This window comes from Portunus trituberculatus, chromosome 49, assembly GCF_017591435.1.
Source record: "Portunus trituberculatus isolate SZX2019 chromosome 49, ASM1759143v1, whole genome shotgun sequence".
Classification (NCBI taxonomy): Eukaryota; Metazoa; Arthropoda; class Malacostraca; order Decapoda; family Portunidae; genus Portunus; species Portunus trituberculatus.
In genome coordinates, this window is record NC_059303.1 from 11959584 (window position 1) to 11982764 (window position 23181).

At 44.3% G+C, this 23181-nt stretch overlaps 1 protein-coding gene across 6 annotated transcripts in view; it reads right to left on the bottom strand.

Annotated features, from left to right (window-relative positions):
- Positions 1–23181, bottom strand: part of LOC123499156 (homeobox protein abdominal-B-like) — a 237806-nt gene that overhangs the window by 13510 nt on the left and 201115 nt on the right. For 3 of the 6 annotated variants that reach the window (XM_045246834.1, XM_045246835.1, XM_045246836.1), the window contains 2 exons: positions 17265–17297; positions 2762–2803 (listed from right to left, as the gene is read on the bottom strand). The exons of 1 other annotated variant lie outside the window; for it this stretch is intronic. In XM_045246834.1, coding sequence (XP_045102769.1) covers positions 2762–2803; positions 17265–17297 — 75 coding nt within the window. The remainder of the gene's footprint in view (positions 1–2761; positions 2804–17264; positions 17298–23181) is intronic. 2 more of the 6 variants (XM_045246837.1, XM_045246838.1) reach the window with 2 other exon arrangements.

The window sequence follows — 23181 nt, forward strand, 5'->3', positions numbered from 1 at the left end:
TCTTGTTTGATTGTTATTTTTTTATTCTTTTCTCTCTCTTATTTTTTTCATGTATTCCTTGTTTTCTTTCTTTGTTTCTTCATTAATTTTCCTGACAAATCTATTTTTATTTCTCTTCTTGCTTTGTTTTGTTTATTTTTTATGTTACTCTGTGCATTTATCATCTCTCTATTTCATTTATCTATCTCTATTTGCCTGTTCACTATTTTAGGCGAACACACTCATTTCCTGCATTGCGTAAAATTTTCAACATATTCTATTTTGCTATATATATTCTATCTATATTTTTCACCGTACATTTTGAAAGTCACGTGAGAATGAAAAACCTATCTTCACCTGTGTTTAAAATCCATCAATCTGCACATTTATCAATTAACAATCCTTAACTTGTTCAGACATTCAGACAAGTTGGAGGAGGAGGAGGTGAAGAGAAACATATGCGGGTGTAGGGAGGTGAGTTTCTTCCCGACTAGTTTCGCTGATGCTTCTTCAGGGGAATTCGGTGCTATTTAACTCTGGTGGCATGTCCCCTGCTCGTTTCGCCGAAGTAACTGAACTAGTCGGGAAGAAACTCACCTCCCTACACCTGTGTTTCTCTTCACCTCCTCCACTCCTTAACTTATTCATTTTCCATTTACTTCTTGTTTTTAGGGGGAGAAAAACTTTTTTATACTTTTTTTTATCGTTTACATTTATATTTTCTAATCATTTGATATTTTCGCTGAACTAACTATAATTTTATCTTGGCTTTTCAATTTATTCTTAAAAGAGTTCACTCACCCATGAGGTTAAGAAAACGATAACCATAATTCATATTCGGCACACAGTTGCAAGTAATTATCGGTGTTTATTTTCTCCATTTCCTTATTTCTATCCACCATTTTCCTTGCTATTCACTTTTCACTTACCTTTTTGAGATTTTTTTTTACCTCTCTCTCTCTCTCTCTCTCTCTCTCTCTCTCTCTCTCTCTCTCTCTCTCTCTCTCTCTCTCTCTCTCTCTCTCTCTCTCTCTCTCTCTCTCTCTCTCTCTCTCTCTCTCTCTCTCTCTCTCTCTCTCTCTCTCTCTCTCACTGTTTGCTCCCTTGTTATTTTTCACTCGCCACTGAGCGTTAAATGTTGCATGTGACGGCACGGGAACGAGCCAGGTGTGACGCACGCGGTTTATCGTCCGTTGATTGGTCCGCGTCACCTGCCAGCGTCACAGTCCAGTTCTCTTGCATCGTCACGTGCAAGGCCCCGGATTGGTTGACTGCACGAGTGGGCGAAAAGTGGAGACAGGACGTTATCTTTTTTTTTGTTCTCTCTTTCTCTCTTCCCCTCCGTGTTTAGTCATGCTTATTCGAGGCTGGCATTTACCGTAACATGGACTCTATTTTTTGTTTTATTCTTGTATGGTGTATGCGTGTATGTATGTGAGAACGTATGCATGAAAGAATATGTGTGTATATGTGTGTGTGTGTGTGTGTGTGTGTGTGTGTGTGTGTGTGTGTGTGTTTGAGCGAATGTAACCGCAAAATGGAGAAATACCAACGGACAGTGTTATCGTGTGTGCGTGTGTGAGAGTGTGTGCGTGCTGCCATGATTTATTGCAAGCATTGTTTTAGCTAGTGCACGATAGCCTGCAATTATGAAAACTGTTTAGATAACTGTGAATGTGTGGACTCCTAACATATGCGTACTTTCGTGCATCTAGCTCTTATATATAAATCGTTTCTCTCTCATTCTCTTCCTTCTCATCTATATATTAATCATTAGGACTTATTTATTCATGTCGTTTTACAAGGATGCTTATTTCCTGCTCTATTTCTCCCGTTCTTAAGAGCTATCCTGTCAGTCTCACTTTACCAAGGTGATAAAACACACGTCTTGGAAAATTTTCATACCGCTATTTCACTCGGCTTGTCTCGTTACTCATGCAATGTGTGTGTGTGTGTGTGTGTGTGTGTGTGTGTGTGTGTGTGTGTGTGTGTGTGTGTGTGTGTGTGTGTGTGTGTGTATTTGTGTGTGTAAGCTTGCACGCTTATATTATGAAGAATTTTTCCTCAATCACACACACACACACACACACACACACACACACACACTTGTGGCGTGAGTGGCATGCCAGAGTGACGCAGAAAATTGTGTTTACTTGTGAGGACAGAGTGGTTTGGTGTGGCCTACCTGAAGGCTGACCATCGATCTCCACAACTCTCTTACTACCTACGTGCAACTTTCTCTAAATTACTCAAGTACGACACCGAGAGAAGCCTTATTATTATTATTATTATTATTATTATTATTATTATTATTATTATTATTATTATTAAATCATTATTAGTTTGTTTTCAAGCACTCTCGGAAAATAAAGGGAGGAAACTATTAAAGAGAAAAGCTTCACTCAGTTTAACTCTTGGCAAGTCAAATGTATTACAAAGATAAACATGAGTGAGTTTGCAAGGGTTGACTGGTGCTGAGGGAGACCGTAGCCAATAAATGTATAAATAATGCAAGAACTGGGGACTGTAGAGGGAGGGGTGTGGGTGCGGGGCAATTCATTCGGTGAGAGAAAAACAGGGACACACCAAACACGTGAATACTATACAAAAACATTATAAAACCAGCAAAAAATAGTAAAAAAAACAGCAAGTCAACAGGTGCCTCATGCCCAGGTGGGGAATACAAGTGTGTTTAGGGTTGTCAGAAGTGTGAGAACAAGATGAGGAATAGGAGGAGAATATAATGGGTAAAAATTCAAAACAACTTAACATCATTTCGTACCTACAAGCGGGTTCCCCTTAGCCCCGTACAGCCAGTTCACATCTGTAAGCACCCAAACGTTACAACCTTCATATAATCAATGCACAAGGACAGAAAAATCAAGAAGAGTGACGAAGGGAAAGCGGTAGACGACATAATAGCAAAAAAATAATACCTTAACACACGGTAATCAACAATGAATCACCACATTAGTAATCAGATAAGGTTGGAAGAAATACACAGTCATGTTATGTATAAAAATGCTTAAAATAAAGGACGTGGAAGCAAATGGAAGATGCTAAGTAATTAGGAACGCCAAGTGAAAACAGGGAGAGTAAAGGTTTGTGGAAAATGGCTCGACAAGAATAATAGGAAGATTGAAGAAGGGAACATGGAGGAGGTAGGAGAAGGGAGAGAGACTCAGGGGACTAATGGAAATGGAAGGGGAGAGTTAGAGAGTACTAGAAGGGTAGAATGGCAGGGGGAGGGAGAGAGAGAGAGAGAGAGAGGACAGGGAGAGGCATTAGAGAGGGGACGATGAAAGGGAGAGAGAACCAAAAAGGAATGATGCAGGGAAGGGAGGGAGGAGCCGATGGAAAGGAAGGTGGTGGGGGGGCAAGGAGAGAGGAGAGAAAGGACGAGAAAGAGGTAATGGATGGAGGAGGGAGGGACTGGAGGAAGGCTGATGGAGGCGTCAGTGAGAGGCCAGAGCGATTATTGAGGGAGAGAATGAGGTCGGAAGAGGGGAGAGCGAAGAGGAAAATAAGAAAGAAAAAAATGAGGGCTTAGATCTCAAAAAGATAGAAGAATTGGGATTGACAGAATTCATCAGAAATGGACAGTTAGTTGGCGAACGTATTATATTTGGGAAGCTTCAATGTGGTGGAAAACATATTAGAACCTAGTTATTATTGTAAGGTCTTGTGTGAGTAACTACAGCAAGGGTCACATGGATGGGTGGATGGATGGATGGATGGATGTACAGCTGGAAAGTGAGCAGTGTGTGTTCAATTATTAATGAAGTTTTTAGTGCATAATGATTCCGTTCTTTGGGTTCAGAATGCTTACGGAATAATGAACATGCGAAGGAAATGTGAATTTTAAAGGGAAATGAGATGAGAAGTGTAAGGATAAAGATGTATAAGAGAGAAGGCAATAAAACAAAGAGTGAACAAAATGAGGGAAAAAACTAGTGTAATTTTCAGTAAGGTTATTGTGTAGAGTTCACACGCAAACTAATCTCCAGCCATAAAATGCATATCACTATAATTTATCTCTCATGATTGTTAAGCCATAAAACACAGAGTGGAAAGGAAACGGAAACAAAGGGAGGTATTGCTCTTTTTTCCCCTGACGTAAGGATCAATAGGATAATGCAATGAGAATCATGAACAGAAATACAATCATGAAGTATGCTCTTCTATATATATACATCAACACCATGATAAGGAATAAATTGACGAGCGAAACAAGAAAACTGTTGGCAGAAAAATAGTATATGCAGCTGCAGTGGAGTTTATGACCCCAAATCACAGGAAATTTAGGAGCTAAAAGCAAAATCGATGAGGAGTAATTACACTCAAATGTAATTATGGTGTGGAGGCTCCAGCGGATGGGCGACATGAGCAGAGTGCATGAATTTGCATTAAACAGTATGCAAATGAAGGGGGCTGAAAAGAGTATATGTGTGCGTTTTCCCAAAAAGGGGAGCACAGAGCATGACTGGCTGCCTAATATATTTGCATACATATACCTGTGTTCCTATTGGTTAATCAAGCACGAATCGCAGGGTAGAGAGAGAGAGAGAGAGAGAGAGAGAGAGAGAGAGAGAGAGAGAGAGAGAGAGAGAGAGAGAGAGAGAGACAGACGGATAAAAATAGGAAATGAACAAAAGCGAAAATAGACGGGGAGAGAGAGAGAGAGAGAGAGAGAGAGAGAGAGAGAGAGAGAGAGAGAGAGAGAGAAAGAGAGAGAGCGAGCAATCAACCTGTGTGAAATGAAGGGGAACATAGCTCTTTGTTACTCTTCATGTTTTATTTTCTACACACACACACACACACACACACACACACACACACACACACACACACACACACACACACACACACACACACACACACACACACACACACACACACACACATTCTCTCTCTCTCTCTCTCTCTCTCTCTCTCTCTCTCTCTCTCTCTCTCTCTCTCTCTCTCTCTCTCTCTCTCTCTCTCTCTCTCTCTCTCTCTCTCTATTTTTCTCCCTCTCCCCACCTATCCCTCCCTTCCTTCTCTGCACATCCACCCTCGCTAAGTCTGTGCCAAATCACCATCGTCTGGAGTCTCCGCGCTGACAGGCCTACGACCCACGTGAACAAGACTCCTTTGAACACCTTCCCAACGAGGCGATTGAAGTGAGGCGCCCAATACCTTGCTCCCTATTTTTGATCTCTTGATAGTTTCTTTTCCCCGTCTTTAATTGGGATTCCTCGAGGTGATGTACAGTCTAAAGGTGTTTTCTTATATTTGTTTACTTGTAGCTCGGTAGATATTTTAGGCGTTATTTTTTTTTTCGCTTTGTTTTATTTTAATGCTAAGGTAGATTTCTTTTGCTTTCCTCTTAATGGGTTTTTTTATTTAGTAATGATATTCGCATGTTTATTTATTGTAAGTCTTTCTCTTCTATTTACATTCTCTTTCTGATCTTAAAACTATTGAATCCATTTTATTTTATCCTGCGTGTCTTATAATCATTTACATTTACAACAAAGAGAGAAATCCCTCTTAGCCTTGCTTCCTCCTTTTCTTCAGCCTGCCTGAGAGACCCAGAATAAATTTTCATCTTTTAGCGATTCACTTCATTTTTGCTTTCCTCTCCCTCAAATTTTCCTTTTCTTTTAACTCAATTTACAATCCGAGGCAAACATTTCACTTGGGAGAGTCAACCTCACTCCCCTCGGCAACAGATTCCTCCCAGAAAGAAGACATTTCCACTCGGATTTCTACGATTCGTCTCTCCTCGCGCCCCCTTCCCTCTGCTGTAGTGAATTTCCCTTCATAGTGGGTCTTTCCATTGACACATCGCCTCTGAATCTTCCCCTTCACTGGCTGACTTTCAAAATATTTCCCCATTAGTCTTCCCTTCCCCTCGCCTACCTATGAGTGAAAGAGGACATCAGAGGGGAGAGAGAGAGGTCGTGCACTCCTCCCTCTTTCTCTCCCGGGGCCTGCTGAGGGAATAAGGGAAAGGGAAGAGATAGGAAAGAGGAGGGAAAGAGAAGAGAAAAGGAGGAGTGAGTCGGGAAATGGAGAACCTCAGCCCCAGTCACTTGCATATAAAGAAGAGACAACAAGACTGCCACACCGGAGAGGGACGTGTGTGTGTGTGTGTGTGTGTGTGTGTGTGTGTGTGTGTGTGTGTGTGTGTGTGTGTGAGTGGGTTGGTTTTTTACAACTGTGTGAAAATATGTCTTCATATTAGACGAAGAAGTTGCAATGCACGATGTTTTCTTACCAAATAGCGATATATAAGTAGTATATATTAGTAGTATATTAGTAATACTGATAATAGTGGTGATGGTGATGGTGCTGGTGGTAGTAAAAGTATAGCAGTAGTAGTAATGTTGATGGTGGTAATAATAATAATAATAATAAAAATAATAGTAATAATAATAATAATAATAATAACGATAATCACAATAACCTTTGCTCATAATCCAGTGAATCAACAATCTGCAATAACCTTTAAATCATTTCGCATTTAACTACCCAAACCATTCATTCACACGCTAATACATGAAGCAACCACTCACAGCATCACCGCCGCGCCGGGAAACAAAACCCCCACACACATGACAACGCTGGTCTAGGCGGGCGGCGGCTCCAACAGTGGCGTGTGTCCGGAAACTGATAGCATGAAATTAGGGTTTAGACTCGCTTACGTGGGCTTTGGGTTCCACATTTCAGTCCATTTTACCTATCAGTACTCTTATCTTTGTTTGTATAATGCACATCCATCACATTTCCTGAGTTTCCGTTCCTCCAGCGTGGCACCCGCCCTCGCATACCTGCATGGCCGCCACACTTCTATCCCAAATGATCGACTTCCCCTTCACAATGAACCGATTTGCGAGAGAGACATCCGCAATAAAGTCACTGGCGGGGATCTGCATGCGCATGTCTGCCATCTCGCGTGTTGCTGCGCCGACGTGACCAGTAGGAAGGGTGGGAAAAAAGGGGCGGAGGGAGAGGGAGAGAGGGAAAGAGAGAAGGGAAGTCGCGCGTCCACCAAGGGGTAGGTATTTAGCTGGAAAAAATGTCGGTTCATCTGCATGGTGATGTTTTGCCTCCAGACTCGTATGTCCTCGGGGGATGAAGAAGCCGAATGGAGAAGAATGCGGTGACTCGTTTAGCTTCCGTTACACGTATCGTATTAGAGCGAAGAGGATGATGAGAGAATGAGTTAATGAGACCAGGGAGAGGATAGTAAAAGGAGGGAGAGCAGGAACAAAGGAAATGAGAGGAGGCAAATGCACAATATAATCTACATGAGAAAGAGAGGAGAGATGAAGATCTGGAGAATTTGATGTAAGTAAACGAAAGAAGAAACCACAATGATCGGAAAGAATAATACTCCTATAAATCTTATCACGTTTGGTTACACAAGAAATAGATTAATTCTGATGAACAATGACACCGCAATGATACCGGTGTTGAGGAAAAAGAAAAGACAGAGGTGCAGAAAGACGATAAGGGCGATGAAGGGAGGCGGCGGAAGATGAGGAGCCGGAGGAGCAGGAGGAGGAAGAGGAGGCATGGGGAGCGGATCACGGAGGAACGTGGAAGGCCAAAGGTTATCACTGAGTGAAGTGTTCTGCCAGGCTTGAGACGGTCTCGGACGAAAGGATAGAAACGTACAAAATTAACGCTGATTCGCGGAAGGGAAGGCGCTGATGAATAAGGAATTGAATACGAATTTATAGAAAAGAGTACCAAGTGGGAAACATAATTGATAACCGAGATAGTGCAAGGAGGCAATCAAGACCACGCCAAAGAAGGTCCTTGGTGAAGAGGAGACATAAGCAACTTCATTGAAAGTTAAACAATAAACAATCAAAGATAAACAGACCCGGAATACGCAGTCTGTTCTCGGGGCAATAAAGACGCATGTTAAATAGCTAAAGGGCGCCATTAAGGATACTGAGTCGTGCAGAATATGAATCGTTCTGCTTTCATATCAAGCGATGTTAATGGATAAGCCTGATGGATAAGATAATTTCCCAGAATAATTGCTGACGTTCTCTCTCTCTCTCTCTCTCTCTCTCTCTCTCTCTCTCTCTCTCTCTCTCTCTCTCTCTCTCTCTCTCTCTCTCTCTCTCTCTCTCTGTGTGTGTGTGTGTGTGTGTGTGTGTGTGTGTGTGTGTAATTCACCACGGTCGCCTACTGGTCACCCAGCCAGTCTCCCCCATTACGGATCGAGCTCAGAGCTCATAGACCGATCTTCGGGTAGGACTGAGATCACAACACATTCCACACACCGGGAAAGCGAGGCCACAACCCCGCGAGTTACATCCCGTACCTATTTATTGCTAGGTGAACATGCAGGGGCTACACATTAAGAGGCTTGCCCATTTGCCTCGTCGCTTTCCGGGACTCGAACCCGGACCCTCTCGATTGTGAGTCGAGCGTGCTAACCACTACACTACGCGGTGTGTGTGTGTGTGTGTGTGTGTGTGTGTGTGTGTGTGTGTGTGTGTGTGTGTGTGTGTGTGTGTGTGTGTGTGTGTGTGTGTGTGTGTGTTTGCTACCGCGTGTATATGAATATGAGCAGACATACGTACACACATATACAAATATTTTACGAAAACGAAGTTCATTAGAAAATCTTCACAAATGAAGGTCATAAGTTGGACGAAAAATGATTAGAAGGGATGAAGCAAACCGACTGAGTGAAGGCAACAAAAGCTGCCGACACAGCGAGGGGTTAAAACAATAAGAGGACGCCAAGAAGGAGGAGGAGGAGGAGGGGGAGGAGGAGAAATGATAGGAGGGATAAAAGCATTGGGGGATGAGCAGCGGTGATCGAAGTGCGGTTATCAGTGAAGAAGGAAAGAAACCTCTCTCTCTCTCTCTCTCTCTCTCTCTCTCTCTCTCTCTCTCTCTCTCTCTCTCTCTCTCTCTCTCTCTCTCTCTCTCTCTCTCTCTCTCTCTCTCTCTCTCTCTCTCTCTCTCTCTCTCTCTCTCTCACCTACCTTCCTCTCCTTCCTTCCCTCTCCCCAACCTCTCTCCAGCACCACTTCACCGCTGACCCAGCACAACTGTCCGCCACAACACAGCGTGGAACTGAAGAAAAAACATAAGTCCGGGAAGGCGGCAACCCTATTTCTGAAGATGAGGGTATATTGAGTCAGAGAGAGAGAGAGAGAGAGAGAGAGAGAGAGAGAGAGAGAGAGAGCAGACAGACAGACAAACAGAAAGAAAGACAGAAAGACATAAACAGACAGACGTACAGACAGGTAGACAGACAGGACAATGCCCCAATTTTTCTCTCCTTTCCTTGATGAAGTAAGCTATGAAGAGTTTGTTTACTTTTCCCCTTCACCGCGCTAAGGGATGATAGAGATAAATGATTAGAGCAACACCTGTTCGTCTGACGCGTCGGGGAAAGGAGACACCAAAGGCAGGGCCACCTAATCACCTGCGACGTGAGGTTACCATTCTGTCACCCTGAGATACACCTGAGATACACCTGATTAGGGACTGAGCCTCTTGATCTCCGCTGGATACAATTATTTCCTTGAGGCGAAGTTGCGGAGTTCCCTTCCCCTGTGACTCAGCGCTCAGGAATGCCACGAGAGGAAGGCCCCACCCCATCAAGGCGGGTGTGGATGGTAGGCTTAATTTATATCTGTCAGAGTCGATGCTGCCGGCCAGTGTGGAACAGGGAAATGCACACAAGCAGTGGTGTTTATGCAGAGCCAAGGTTGACTGGCCGTGGGTACCTCCAGCAATCTTTGCACATCAAGCTAACGCCTCCTTTCACAATTTTTCGTAATAAGTATTGTCTTACGAGGAGTTGAATAATGTGTTAAGAGGATGGATTCGTTATATCACCACATTGTTATCACTACTAGCTTAGGGCGAGGTGTGTAGTCCGCTGGAAAAAAAGGAAGTGACAGCCAGTCGTGCAAGGGAGACAGACGGTGTGTGGCGGTGAATCATGAGACGTGAGCGAAGCATAGAGAGAATATTCCTTCGCACGCCGTTCCGTGCATTACCACTCATATAGATAGCCACACACATACATATACACACATACACACACACACACACGCACACACTTCACAGAGGAGTTATCTATCTTCCTTGTGTGTAAGTTCCGCCGCGATGTACGTACACTCAGCAGCTCTTTCCGTACACTGAATATTTATGCTAATAGTGAGTGGCGTCGACGGAGAGAAAACGCCAACGGGAACATGACGACTCGCATCACGGCGGATATCGCGACGCAGATCTGTGCATAAACAAGGTCTTGAGGAGGGCGGCGGGAGAAGGGAGAGCGGCGCTGAGGGGTTATCGACAGCTGGGAGTGACGGGAGAGTGAGTGGCAAGAGATGGTCGGTGCCTCGTCGAAAATGAGAGTAAATATAAACGAAATTAGGATAAGTAAAGAATCGTCTACGACTGTTTACCCAGACCGCTTGCTTGCTTAATCGATGCCCGGGATGAAGGAAAGTACAAATTCTCTTCGCGTGGATGAAAGGCAAGCGTTATGAGAGCGATGGATTGGGGTTACGCGAGGCTAAAAACACAAACACGTAAATAGAGAGGAAAATTGTAGGGCGTAGCTAAGGGACGGGAAGCAGGTGAGAGCAGCATCGATAGGTCGGATTAAATATGCAAATTATCCGCTAATTGGCTTCTCACCACAAAGAGAAAAACATGAACACGTCACATCGATGCAGTTAAGGAGCGTGTGGAAGAGAGAGAGAGAGAGAGAGAGAGAGAGAGAGAGAGAGAGAGAGAGAGAAGTTGAAACAGCTGGGCTAGAGTGGTGGTATTCTCTCAATCTGCCTGCCCGTCTGTCTGTCTCCTCTCTCTCTCTCTCTCTCTCTCTCTCTCTCTCTCTCTCTCTCTCTCTCTCTCTCTCTCTCTTTCTCTCTCTGCTCTGCTCTTTACAAAGCAATTTACACTGATAAGTTACTTAAACCAACGCGTGTTTTGCCTCATACGCGTCGCATTTTTCTCGACACACAGCACTTTATGAGATACACTAATGTCACAAAGAAACCAGCAAAGCCAATGTCAGGAACAGGATCAGAAAATTCCTTTTAAATCTGATTATATATCCAGACGCCTTCAAGTATTAGACAAGAGTTGGATTAGGCGTATGAAGGTTAACCGTGTATGTGTGTGTGTGTGTGTGTGTGTGTGTGTGTGTGTGTGTGTGTGTGTGTGTGTGTGTGTGTGTGTTTACATTTCTCCTCCGCTCAGATCCTTGATTTCCGGGTACGATTTGGACTCATGCCCGAAGAAGTACGAGATCGTGGTCCTCTCCTTACTCAGGCCGTGCACTAATGGGGCTACATAGGTGTCCTGCCTGGGAACACTGTCTCGGTAGCTTTCTTGTCTATCCCGGGGACCAAGTGACTGAATTTTCAGTCACCGCAGACCAACTCTCGAAATAATCTAACAAGACGATGATAAGGAGGCAGTATTTTAGCCCAGAAGGTTCTCCCTACGCCCTCATTACTGTCTCGAGTGTGTGTGTGTGTGTGTGTGTGTGTGTGTGTGTGTGTGTGTGTGTGTGTGTGTGTGTGTGTGTGTGTGTGTGTGTGTGTGTGTGTATGTGTGTGTGGGGTAAGTGGCACCCGAAAGCTACTCCCGCGCCATCTGTGGAGGGAGAGACAAACTACAAGACAGTGCCACGCAAGGACGGGTTTGAAGATGCCACTGACTAGTTTTCTCCTAGATCTTCCCGCTAATGGTTGTGCCTCCCACTACTACATCCTTACACACAAACTCATAAAACATCACTAATTTGTCTGAGAAGCAAGAGGGTGAAGTGCAAGGAAAACTAAAGTCGTGAGTGAAGCTGGCAACCCCACCCCTCTACCCCTCGCGTGTCCTGCGGTACCAGAGTCAGCTATTAGGGATTACAACCCTCTCACTGTGCCCTTGTGTTTACAAACCTCTGCATCGCTCAAAATAGCCGAGTGTCGCATCTACGGGTATCTTTACTCTGGCTAATTGGTGGGGCGGCGTCGAGAACCCGTGAGACTTGAGTAGCATGGGAGACTGACGCCGCGCCGCCGCCTCAAGATCTCTTCCTCGCCGCTGGGTTCCTGCCCCGCCCAGAGGAAATACTATAATGAGCTTGTCCGCAACACTGCTCATTAGGTTTATCTGGCAAACAGGTAAACGAGCTTCCGGCTGTCATTATATCAGTCACATGCAACAACTCACCTGAGTCTAATTGATTTAATCGGCGGAAAGTCCCCTCCTCTCTACCAGTCATTGTGAGAGTTATAAAAAAAGGATAAAAAAAGTCAAGGGAGCACATGAGGCGAAGTGTCAGTGAGGAGGGCGAGTGGCGGCGCGGGGACACCATGGTGATCGGCAGGCGTCACGTTACACCACGAAAAGTAATAAAGATACTAGAATAATAAGATAAATGTTGCTCTCTCACGACATTAAGCAGTCATGTATCTTTACTGTTCAAATCAACACTACGCTGAGCAATGATATCGATGACTATACACACAAGGTGTTTTTATCACTTACAATATTATGTGTGTTGAACTGTGATATTGTAAAATGACTTCAGCAATAGTGTAATGTCAAGTGTACTTGAAAAGAATCGTCACAATTTGCTTAAGTTGGCTCTCTAAACAGCCGGGTAGCGGTGACAGTGCTCACGTATGCGCTGCAAACAGTCAACCCTTCAACTCTAGCCGTCACCCACATGTAACCTGAGCCCTGCCCACCCACATCCACCACGTCGGCAAGTGACACAGTCAGCGAGTCAGTCTTGCCGCCGCCTGTGGCTCCTACTCCTCCAGGTTCCTCAAAATAACAAAGAACTCTCAGAGGTGGCGCGGCGGGCATGTTCTGCCTTCGTCGGCTTTCCCCCTTCGGTTTGTTTACTCTGGCCAGCTGGCGAGATCATCCGTGACTATTTGAAAACTTCGCCGCGTAGTTGAATGTCCTGAGGTGGTTAAAGACCTCGCCTCCTTCGTGTTCTTTTTAACATCTTGTTAAAGACACCGCGACACCTTTGTCGTGACGTAATGCCCGGATGAATGCCGAGGGCATCTGGGTGGGAGCACTGTTTGTCAGAACTTGGCCTGGTCAATGTAAACACTCGCAATCTTATCCCAACAGGCAGAGGATGCGGGCCGGCACGCCCCCCTCGAAACCCCGTAAGAATATGATAAATGGTGTAAGTGAGGCACCAGTAGGGATCCTGTTCCCATCCTTCGCCGGCAAGATGCGACGAACTCCCAAATTGCAGTGCTGTGAAAGAGATTTATGGCACTACTCTTGCTTCATTTGTCTTCATTGTAAGAGTCAGTTGAGTTACTGTGGAGATGAGAAGTTCCAAACTATTTTTGTCTGACCGCTACTAGAACTGGACCTTGACAAACAGTTCACCTCGAAAACCCTTTCAACACACACACACACACACACACACACACACACACACACACACACACACACACACACACACACACACACACACACACACACACACACACACACACACACACACACACACACACACACACACACACACACACACACACATTACATAGAAGGTTCCTCCTGACCTCCCAAAGGAGACGCCTCGGGAAGGATCAGAATGTCACAAATGCACTCTTATGGCCCCCTAAATCCCTGCAATACACTGGGCTGAGAGGGACCTGCCACTGAGGGCCGCCCGATGGAGCCAGCAGGTGTGACCAAGCCCCGAGGTCCTGTGTCCTGGCTCCATCAGCATACGAATCATCAATTTCTAAGAACAGGAAGAGGGAAGCGGAGAGCAAGTGACGAGAGGCCGTATTGTCTACTCAGAGGTATAAAGAAATATGTTAATGTATCTAAAAGAAGATTTAAGAAATGCAGATTGTATTCTACTAAGATATCAACGCTACATTAGACCTCCACTTTCTAAGGCGGGATGTCTTTGTAAAGTGTGCAAAGAGATGCCAGTCATTCAGAGACGTATTTTAACTTGCTTGTCGCTTACACATTATTCAGGTATTGGATATTGCGCCTTAAAGTTCAAACTAACACAAGTGCAAATAACTATGAATAAGTTAAGACATTTTTGCATATGATTATTATGTGCTACGCAAAAAACAAGACTGACGCAACAGATGAAACCCACAAGATATAATGGTAAATAATAAATGAACACAAACAACACGTGAGGAAAATGGTTTTATGTAAAAAAAAATAATTATACATATAATAGGAGGCTAAAGACAAAAAAAAAAAAAAAAAAAACTAAAACCAGCAGATGCAGAGGAAGACAGAAAAGAGAAAACGGAAGGAAAAAAGAAACGCGACCTTCGGACAGCTGCTCTCGTCCCCCACACACACAACACCTCGGCCACTCAAAGCCTCCACTCCCCGGCTCAGCACCTCCCCTTTGAGACGCAATCTGTCCCCAGCGTGCCCGATCTTGGGTCCGCCGGGTTAGTTATGTTCGACGGTGGCTCCGGCCTGTCACCCTTCCCTTCACTCTCTGTTGTTTATTTGCCGTGTCTCTGTGTGCTTGCCGGGTGAGTGGGATAGTATCGAAGAAAGGGAGGTGTGGGGATGGAGAGGGGATGGAAGGTATGGCATGAAGAGAGAGGGAGGAAGGGTGGGGAACAAGGTACAATATGTGTGGTATGTGAGTTATCTATATTAGTATTGAATATATATCATAGGCTTTCTAAAAATATTTGCGATAATTCTGTGCCATCGTACTCTACCCTAAGTAAAGAAAGACTCCGTGACGTGCAACATGAGCCGCCTACAAGCTTGGTGTTGAAAGTTTACTTGAAGCCTCGCATCAGACACTCGTCTTTCAACACACTGTAATTTCCTCCTCCTTCTCTTACCCAGTAAACCGCCATTCCCTCCCCGCCCTTCTCCGTCCTTGTAGCGCCGACAAGCGAGCTGTCAGCGCGTCAGGACTCGGCTAATGATATTTTTCTAACATGCACGCTTTCCCTTCGCCAACAACCTCCACCTCCTCACCCCAGCTACCGCCTCTCACTCCTGCTGCTCTTATCCAACTCTCTCATCGGCATTATGTATATATTTAAGCAACAAATGAGCGTTAAGTATCAATTAGAAGCTATCAAGAAGGCTCACACTCATTACCCGAACTCTGAGCCCCAGTGTTGTACAGGGTTCGTTCTCCTTATCCGCAGCCTTCCTCCCACACTCCTTTGGCTATTGCGTTAACCTAAAGTCTTGCACACACATACAAGGAAATGCCAACACTCCCTCTGCGCCGGGAAAGATTCACCTATGTTTTCCGATCGTCTTTCCTTTCTGTCTGCAGTGTTATTCGGAAAATATGTGTGGAGGGAGAGAACTGGAGTAATGAGGCACAGTGCTGCATCACGGTTTGTGGCCTGCCCGACGGACCGACCGCCTGCCTCGGGACGCGCGCTGGTAACACTGAACTTATCGCCTGCTCGTCCCACTTCCTGCGTTCCTCCCCCAGGCGACGCTACGTATCGCCTTCAGACAAAGACAAATATTCGCATAAACGTCAATTTCCGCTGAGAGACATTAACTTTTGTATAATATCACTTGAACTCTCTTTCTCTTCACTTTGTCAGTTGCTTTGCGGTCTCCACACTGAGTCATCATGTCTAGCGGACGCATCCGGACGCTGTCTGAGGTCACGGGAACAGTTGGTTGCTGATCGTAACTCAGAGTCGCGGAAACTGATTTTGGTTGACGTGCCCTTCAGTCCTGTGAATATTCCTAATTTAAACTTCATTCTCCTATATTCACTCAATATTTGTTAGATGAACGAGGGAGCGAGGGAGGAATGAGGAAGGAATGTTCTCTCTCTCCCTCTCCTTCCCCATTTCCTCTATTCTTTCTTCATCTCGCTTTTCTTCGTTTTATTCCTTCCTTCTCTTCCATTAAATATTTGTATGTTAGCTGAGAGGTTGACGCAGGAATGACACAAAAACACCCTTTATCTGATCTTCCCACACCGCTCTCGTTTTTATTTATTTATTTTTTTTTCATTTCTCATCAGTTTCTTTTCTTCTTCTCAAAACAAGAAAGTCGTTATAGCAGGTGGAGTCGGTTTGTGGGTATGGCTTATATACTTCAATTGTTAGTAAAATCAAGAGGCATTCCTGCACGATATTGTCCAACAAAACCTAAATGTAAAGTGACTCATGAACAACACCTCGACACGGATCTCTAATTAGTGGACAGATACAACACGTGGGTCGTAAACATTGTCTGGAGGCATTTCAGATAATCCACACACACACACACACACACACACACACACACACACACACACACACACACACACACACACACACACACACACACACACACACACACACACACACACACGTATTACATAAGTGCATATTTTGTCAAAGGTATACTTGGGCTCACCTGAGACTCTTAATATCAAAGGTGAAAATGCCACCAGGTGCATTGCCAAGATAGTATTGGATAACCTTGACGACTCACACGGACTTCGGCTAGGTTTCCCACGAAGAGTTTGGTTTTAAATTATTAAGTGAAAGACAATCTGAGGGACGGATTGCAAGGCCAGATTTTATGTTCCTTACCGTTAAATTGATTCTCTCTCTCTCTCTCTCTCTCTCTCTCTCTCTCTCTCTCTCTCTCTCTCTCTCTCTCTCTCTCTCTCTCTCTCTCTCTCTCTCTCTCTCTCTCTCATACAATCTATTTATATCGATGTATGTCATGCATACTAATTATTTATCACAGATGCACCGTCTACCACTCCACTCTCATCCAACCGCCACCACCACCACCACCACCACCACCACCACCAACCACCACCACCACCACCACCACCACCACCACCACCCAACCTAACAGCCACTACCATTCCCTCTTCACCTTTGTGAGAGGATTAATTTAAGAGAGGAGGAAAAGGGATGAGATAAATAATTAGCCGTCCTTGGAAATGTTACTGGATAAAGAGAAATATACATAATACATATCTAATAGTTCAGTCGTTTAATGAATTACTTAAATCTTGTCTTGAATAAATTTTCGTGACGTAGGTATATGATAATTCAGTCTGATTACATGGAGTGACCACAAGAAACCAAGACACCGGTCACTAGAATCACGTTACCCGATACAGTATTAGTTGGTCAAAGAGGATTAGACAAGCAACATTTATCTAGACGGTTTTATATCCCTCTTCGAAGAATTGAACTGTCAAGGAGAAAGTGAAAGGAAGGAAAGGAAGGACAGAAGAGACAAGCACCTGAGGGAGGCACTGTAGGAGACACCTGGAACTTTACCTGGGTGAGAGACGGGGAAGGGCGGCCGGTGCGCTGCAAGAGAGCCAAGGTGTGGTCATTGTTACCTACTGGCGAGATGCAGGTGTGTTTTGGTTGGGAGGGTTTTCTTTAAGCAGTGGGAACGAATCTTACCCTCCCTGTTGCCCCAGCTTACTAAATCCTTCTAGCTAGCAAGGATATAGTGCTGATACACCCTGGGATAACGTGCTGTATATCTCAAGCTATATTGTTACTTATATCCAAGATTATTTCATGACATTTTTTTTATTATAAACGTAGCGGCTACCTTACTGAGTCATACATTTTAAAACACATACATATATTCGTGAATCTAATGTTAAATAGATGCTTATAGTAGAACTTATTAACTATTCAACTCGTAATCGTAAAATATGTTAAGTTTTTGCTGATGTTGATATTTGGCTCTGATTTTCCGGCATGCATTGCGCGAAGAGGAAGCACAGCAACCAACCAGCGCGACTTTAAGGAGGTGATAAGCACTGAAAGCAATCTCGCTGCGATTCTGATTTTGCTCTTCGTTACTCTGTGAAAATTGTAGCGCGCCTTCACACACACACACACACACACACACACACACACACACACACACACACACACACACACACACACACACACACACACACTCTCTCTCTCTCTCTCTCTCTCTCTCTCTCTCTCTCTCTCTCTCTCTCTCTCTCTCTCTCTCTCTCTCTCTCTCTCTCTCTCTCTCTCTCTCTCTCTCTCTCTCTCTCTCTCTCTCTCTCTCTCTCCCCTATCACTCGCCTTCTCATCAGTGATTCACGCACTCAACACTCCACTCATTCACCAACTTATTACCAATTCGCTTATTAAGTCACTCAGAAGTTCACCTCAAACAAACAGAAAGTTCTCTACATGTTTGGTTAGAAGAATCTCGTTGGGTGGTCAGTAGAAAAGGAAGAAGAGGAGGAGGAGGAGGAGGAGGAGGAATGGGAAGAAAAAAATATGAGAGGGGTGAAGAAAGAGAGCAAAGGAGTAAGTGAGTTAAGAGGGAGAGAGTGAGAGGATAGGAGGGAGGGAAGGAGAGGAGGAAGGGAGTCGGCCTTGAATGTTTGCTTGTGCTGTGAGTATAGTAGTAGTAGTTGTGGTGGTGATGGTGGTGAGAATTTTAATAATTTTTGGAGGTAGCAGCAGCAACAGTAGTATCAGTAGTAGTAGTAGTAGTAGTAGTAGTAGTAGTAGTAGTAGTAGTAGTAGTAGTAGTAGTGGTGGTGGTGGTGGTGGTGGTGGTGGTAGTAGTAGTAGTAGTAGTAGTAGTAGTAGTAGTAGTAGTGGTGGTGTGGTGGTGGTGTAGCAGTAGTAGTAGTAGTGGTAGTAGTAGTAGTAGTAGTAGTAGTAGTAGTAGTAGTAGTAGTAGTAGTAGTAGTAGTAGTAGTAGTAGTAGTAGTAGTGGTGGTGGTGGTGGTAATAGTAGAAATAGTAGTAGTAGTAGTAGTAGTAGCAGGAGTAGTTGTTGTTCTTCTAAAAGAGAGAGAGATAGATAGATAGATAGAGAGAGAGAGAGAGAGAGAGAGAGAGAGAGAGAGAGAGAGAGAGAGAGAGAGAGAGAAATTAGGGTGGAGGTAAGTGAGAGAAGGGGAGAGAGCGTAAGCGTTCCTGTGGTAACTCTAATCCACCTCTCTTAAGAGTATTGGATTGCCAGTACTGTATATAGTCTTTTAGCAATATAGTTAAATGAATTGGGATCCTATTACCAGATTGTTTGGGGAATGCACAGTTGTTCCTCACTTCCTCAGGAGATAATTTCAAAGTCAAATCAACGAGGGAGCATTCTCTTCATTTTTTTCTATTATTAAGTGATTAGGTAGTATAATTTTAGCTATTAGTATGCCATCTTAATGAGGAAATAATGACTGGTAAATTGAATATAAAGGAACAACCACGGAAGTGCTGTTTTTATAGTGACAGGTGATAGATTTCCACCTTATGCATGTGTAATGAGGCTGAGTGTTTTATGAAGGACGCTGTAGAGAGAAGTAAGGTGAACTAATATAAAACTTAATGAGTCCACTGTGAAATATTACCCTAAATAACACCATGGAAAAAAAAAAAAAAAAAAATTCGTAAATTATGTAAGTATACGGCACATAAATAAAAACATCATCAACGTCAACATTGAAAACATATAAAGAAAATCAACAGAGCCCTGCGAACCCCAAGCAAGGTGTGGGAGGTGGTGACGTGATGAGCGAAGTTTAAGAGAGCCAAACGAAGTACAGTGACCAGCTGGAGGCTCTTCGAGTAGCCCTTTTATGGACTGCCTCAGTCACTCGTCACTGGCGATAGTTTGTTTCTTTACGCTTGAGTCCAAACGTTCAGTTAGCAATTTCCGTCCTTGGTGAGAGTGATACAAGGCGGAGGTGAGAGAGAGAGAGAGAGAGAGAGAGAGAGCTGTGTGTGTGTGTGTGTGTGTGTGTGTGTGTGTGTGTGTGTGTGTATGCATGTGTGTGTGTGTGTGTGTGTGTATGCATGTGTGTGTGTGTGTGTGTGTGTGTGTGTGTGTGTGTGTGTGTGTGTGTGTGTGTGTGTGTGTGTGTAGCGACGGAGAATTGAGATCTTTTACCGCTTGAGGTGAGGAATATTTTCACGCTGAGAAAAAACAAATAAACGCTTGAGCGGCGCGGTGGGAGGCGGTCAAGGGGCCGACGAGGATGTGTACGCCTGTGTTCCTTTCCTTTCCGTCTGTGTGCGTGTGTGTACGTGTGTGTATATTTGCTCAAATGTAACTTAAAGGTCGCGTGTATATAAAAAAAAATGTTTTCATATTATGGATCTAGTACATATGTTTATGTGTGTGTGTGTGTGTGTGTGTGTGTGTGTGTGTGTGTGTGTGTGTGTGTGTGTGTGTGTGTGTGTGTATGCGTGCGCGCTAAATGCTAAATGTGTTAAATTTGTGCATGTAGATAAACATGTGTGAACAGCCACTTGTGTGTGTGTGTGTGTGTGTGTGTGTGTGTGTGTGTGTGTGTGTGTGTGTGTGTATGACAGTGCAAGAAGAGAAGTGATAGTGAAGGACGGAGAGTGGATCATCTCCCTCCCTCCCCTTCCTCTCCCGGCGTCCCATCATGGTCAGGTCAAGGGAGAGAGACACTAACGACACAATTAGATCATTTAACGTCAGCCAATTGCTTGTTTAGTGCCTGGAGAGTGTTTACTACCTGTCCCGCCTCAGTCACCACCCCCAGCACTACCACCACCATCACTCCCTCTGCCTCCACCACCACGAATACCATGATAAGTAGTGGTAGAAAATATATAATCATTTTCTTAATTGTGTGTTTTATGTTTGTGTTCAGCTCATTGTGAATTTAGTAACAAAAGTCTGTTGTTTGGCGCACTCAGCGACGAATTATCTTTAGAAATTTTTGGTTTTCCTCCTTTCACTCCTTTCCTTTTTTTCAACAGCATTATTGAATATTTATGAAATCATCAGGAATGTATAAAGAAAAAATTTAGTGATATTCCGTGTGTCCGTGTGTGTGTGTGTGTGTGTGTGTGTGTGTGTGTGTGTGTGTGTGTGTGTGTGTGTGTGTGTGTGTGTGTGTGTGTGTGTATACCATTAAGGAGTGCATATGCATGAGTGATTTTTTTCTCCATAAGTGAGTGCGTGTGTGCATTTGCGTGTGTATATAAGGAGACTCAGATAAGCATGGATGTTTCCCATTAAGCCTCGGAATCAGGCAGCGACCCGAGCAGTAAGTAGCCAGCGAGGGTGAGGCGCGGGGTCACTCGCACTAACACGGCAAACATCAACACTTCGAAACGTCCATCACTCACATGCTGACCCTCGCACTTCTTCCTTTGACGCGGGAGGAACGTGTGAAAGCTGACGTGTATCTGGCACACGGACGACCATGACCACGACACACTCACCTCAGTACCCCGCCCTTGTACCTGCATCCTCACCATGTTCTCCAGTCTCACCATTCACCATCAGTACATCCAGAATCAGTCACCATTACTTTCATTTTTCCATCTGAATTTCTATCATATATTAACCAGTTTCACCATTTTAGCATCAGTTGTCCCAGTATCAGTCACCATTACTTCCAGCTTTTAACGCTTAAATATTTTCCACCTGACTTTTTATCGTATCATATTTACCAGTTTCACCATTCACCATTAGCATTTCCAGTATTTGTCACCGTTACTCAGCTTTCACCTCCTAATGCTTTCCACATCAGTTTCTCTCTTCACCAATATCAGCATCTTGAACAGTATTTCTTGTCCCGGTCACCAGTCACTTAATTATTCCCTGTCTTAGTCACCAGTATTCCCAACTTTCACCACTTAAATGCTCTTGACCTGAATTTCTAGCTTCACCAATCCCAGTATTTTGTTCCTCACCAACAGTACTTCCTCTCCTGATCCTATTCACCTCAGCTTCACCATTATTCTGAACGTCACTTCCTCTTCAGCCTTCTTATAATTAATCCGAAGCTCTTTCATCATCCTCACCACATAAGTCACTGGCATGATAAACTAGGCTCACCATTTATGGCACAAGAATGTTAAGTCACCACCACTGTCTATCATTCTCCTCACCATCCTTATATCACCAGTGTCTCTCTGTCAACACCTCAATGAATTCATCACCTCATTATTGGTGTCTTTATTTGCATCCAGATATGAATCACCATGCCTCGTTATCACCATTATCCCAAGAGGTAACTAGAATCACCACTACAAGCAAGATTCGGAACTATAATTCATGATCACTCACTTTATCTATCACTATCATCACTAATATATTAACTCAACAAGTCACCATCACTAACGAAATGATCATTACTATCCTAAATATGCCAAGAGAAACAACAGTACAACACCATCATAATCACCACCACCACCACCACCACTACCACTACCACCACCTCTATCTTAATGAACCTCTTGCCTCCAGACACTCTGATCAATGTAATTCAAACCGAGGAAAGACGACGCGGCCCTCACCACCAGCACTTGCCTCGAATATTTACGACACATAAAGAGTGGCAAAGCTTCGGCGCTCTTATGACAGCCTCCTGCCCCGCCGTGCCAGCCTGAGGGCGTCGTTGTGCCCGATTATTTTAACGGAGTGAGAAATATGTGCATGGTGAAATAGGGGAGTAATAGGAGGAGGAGGAGGAGGAGGAGGAGGAGGAGGGATGAAGAGGAGAGGAAATAGATCATACCCGGCACGACAGGAAGGAGACAATTTTATTCGTGAAACCAGTTTGATCTATGTTCATCACTTCGCTTCTTCCTACTCATCTTCCGTCTCTCTCTCTCTCTCTCTCTCTCTCTCTCTCTCTCTCTCTCTCTCTCTCTCTCTCTCTCTCTCTCTCTCTCACTGATAGCGTCCAGCCGAGCACCTGCGTTTAACCAGGTGATTGATGATGGCGATCTGGAACTAAGTATAGAAAAGTAGTACGGAGAGAAGGAGGAAGAAGGCAAACAAACAGAGGGGAGAGGAAGGGGGAGGCAGGAGGGAATGTGGGAGGAGATAGAGAGAGAGAGCTAAACCAGTGTTCCTCGTCCAACACAGAGAGAGAGAGAGAGAGAGAGAGAGAGCACAAATACAATCGCTCACAAGGTTAACACATGGCCCATCTCTCTCTCTCTCTCTCTCTCTCTCTCTCTCTCTCTCTCTCTCTCTCTCTCTCTCTCTCTCTCTCTCTCTCTCTCTCTCTCTCTCTCTCTCTTGAGCCACTTCTTGCCACGTATACATGAACAGCTAAGTCATCGAAGCATTGCCAGGGCAGAAGTATAGTCTTGTATCATAGAGAGATTATCCATACATAGATTCGCCACAACAGTATCAGTGGGATCTATAGACGGAGGATAGGAATGATAACAAAGAAAAGATCGATGTGATGAAGTGTGAGAAACGTGATAC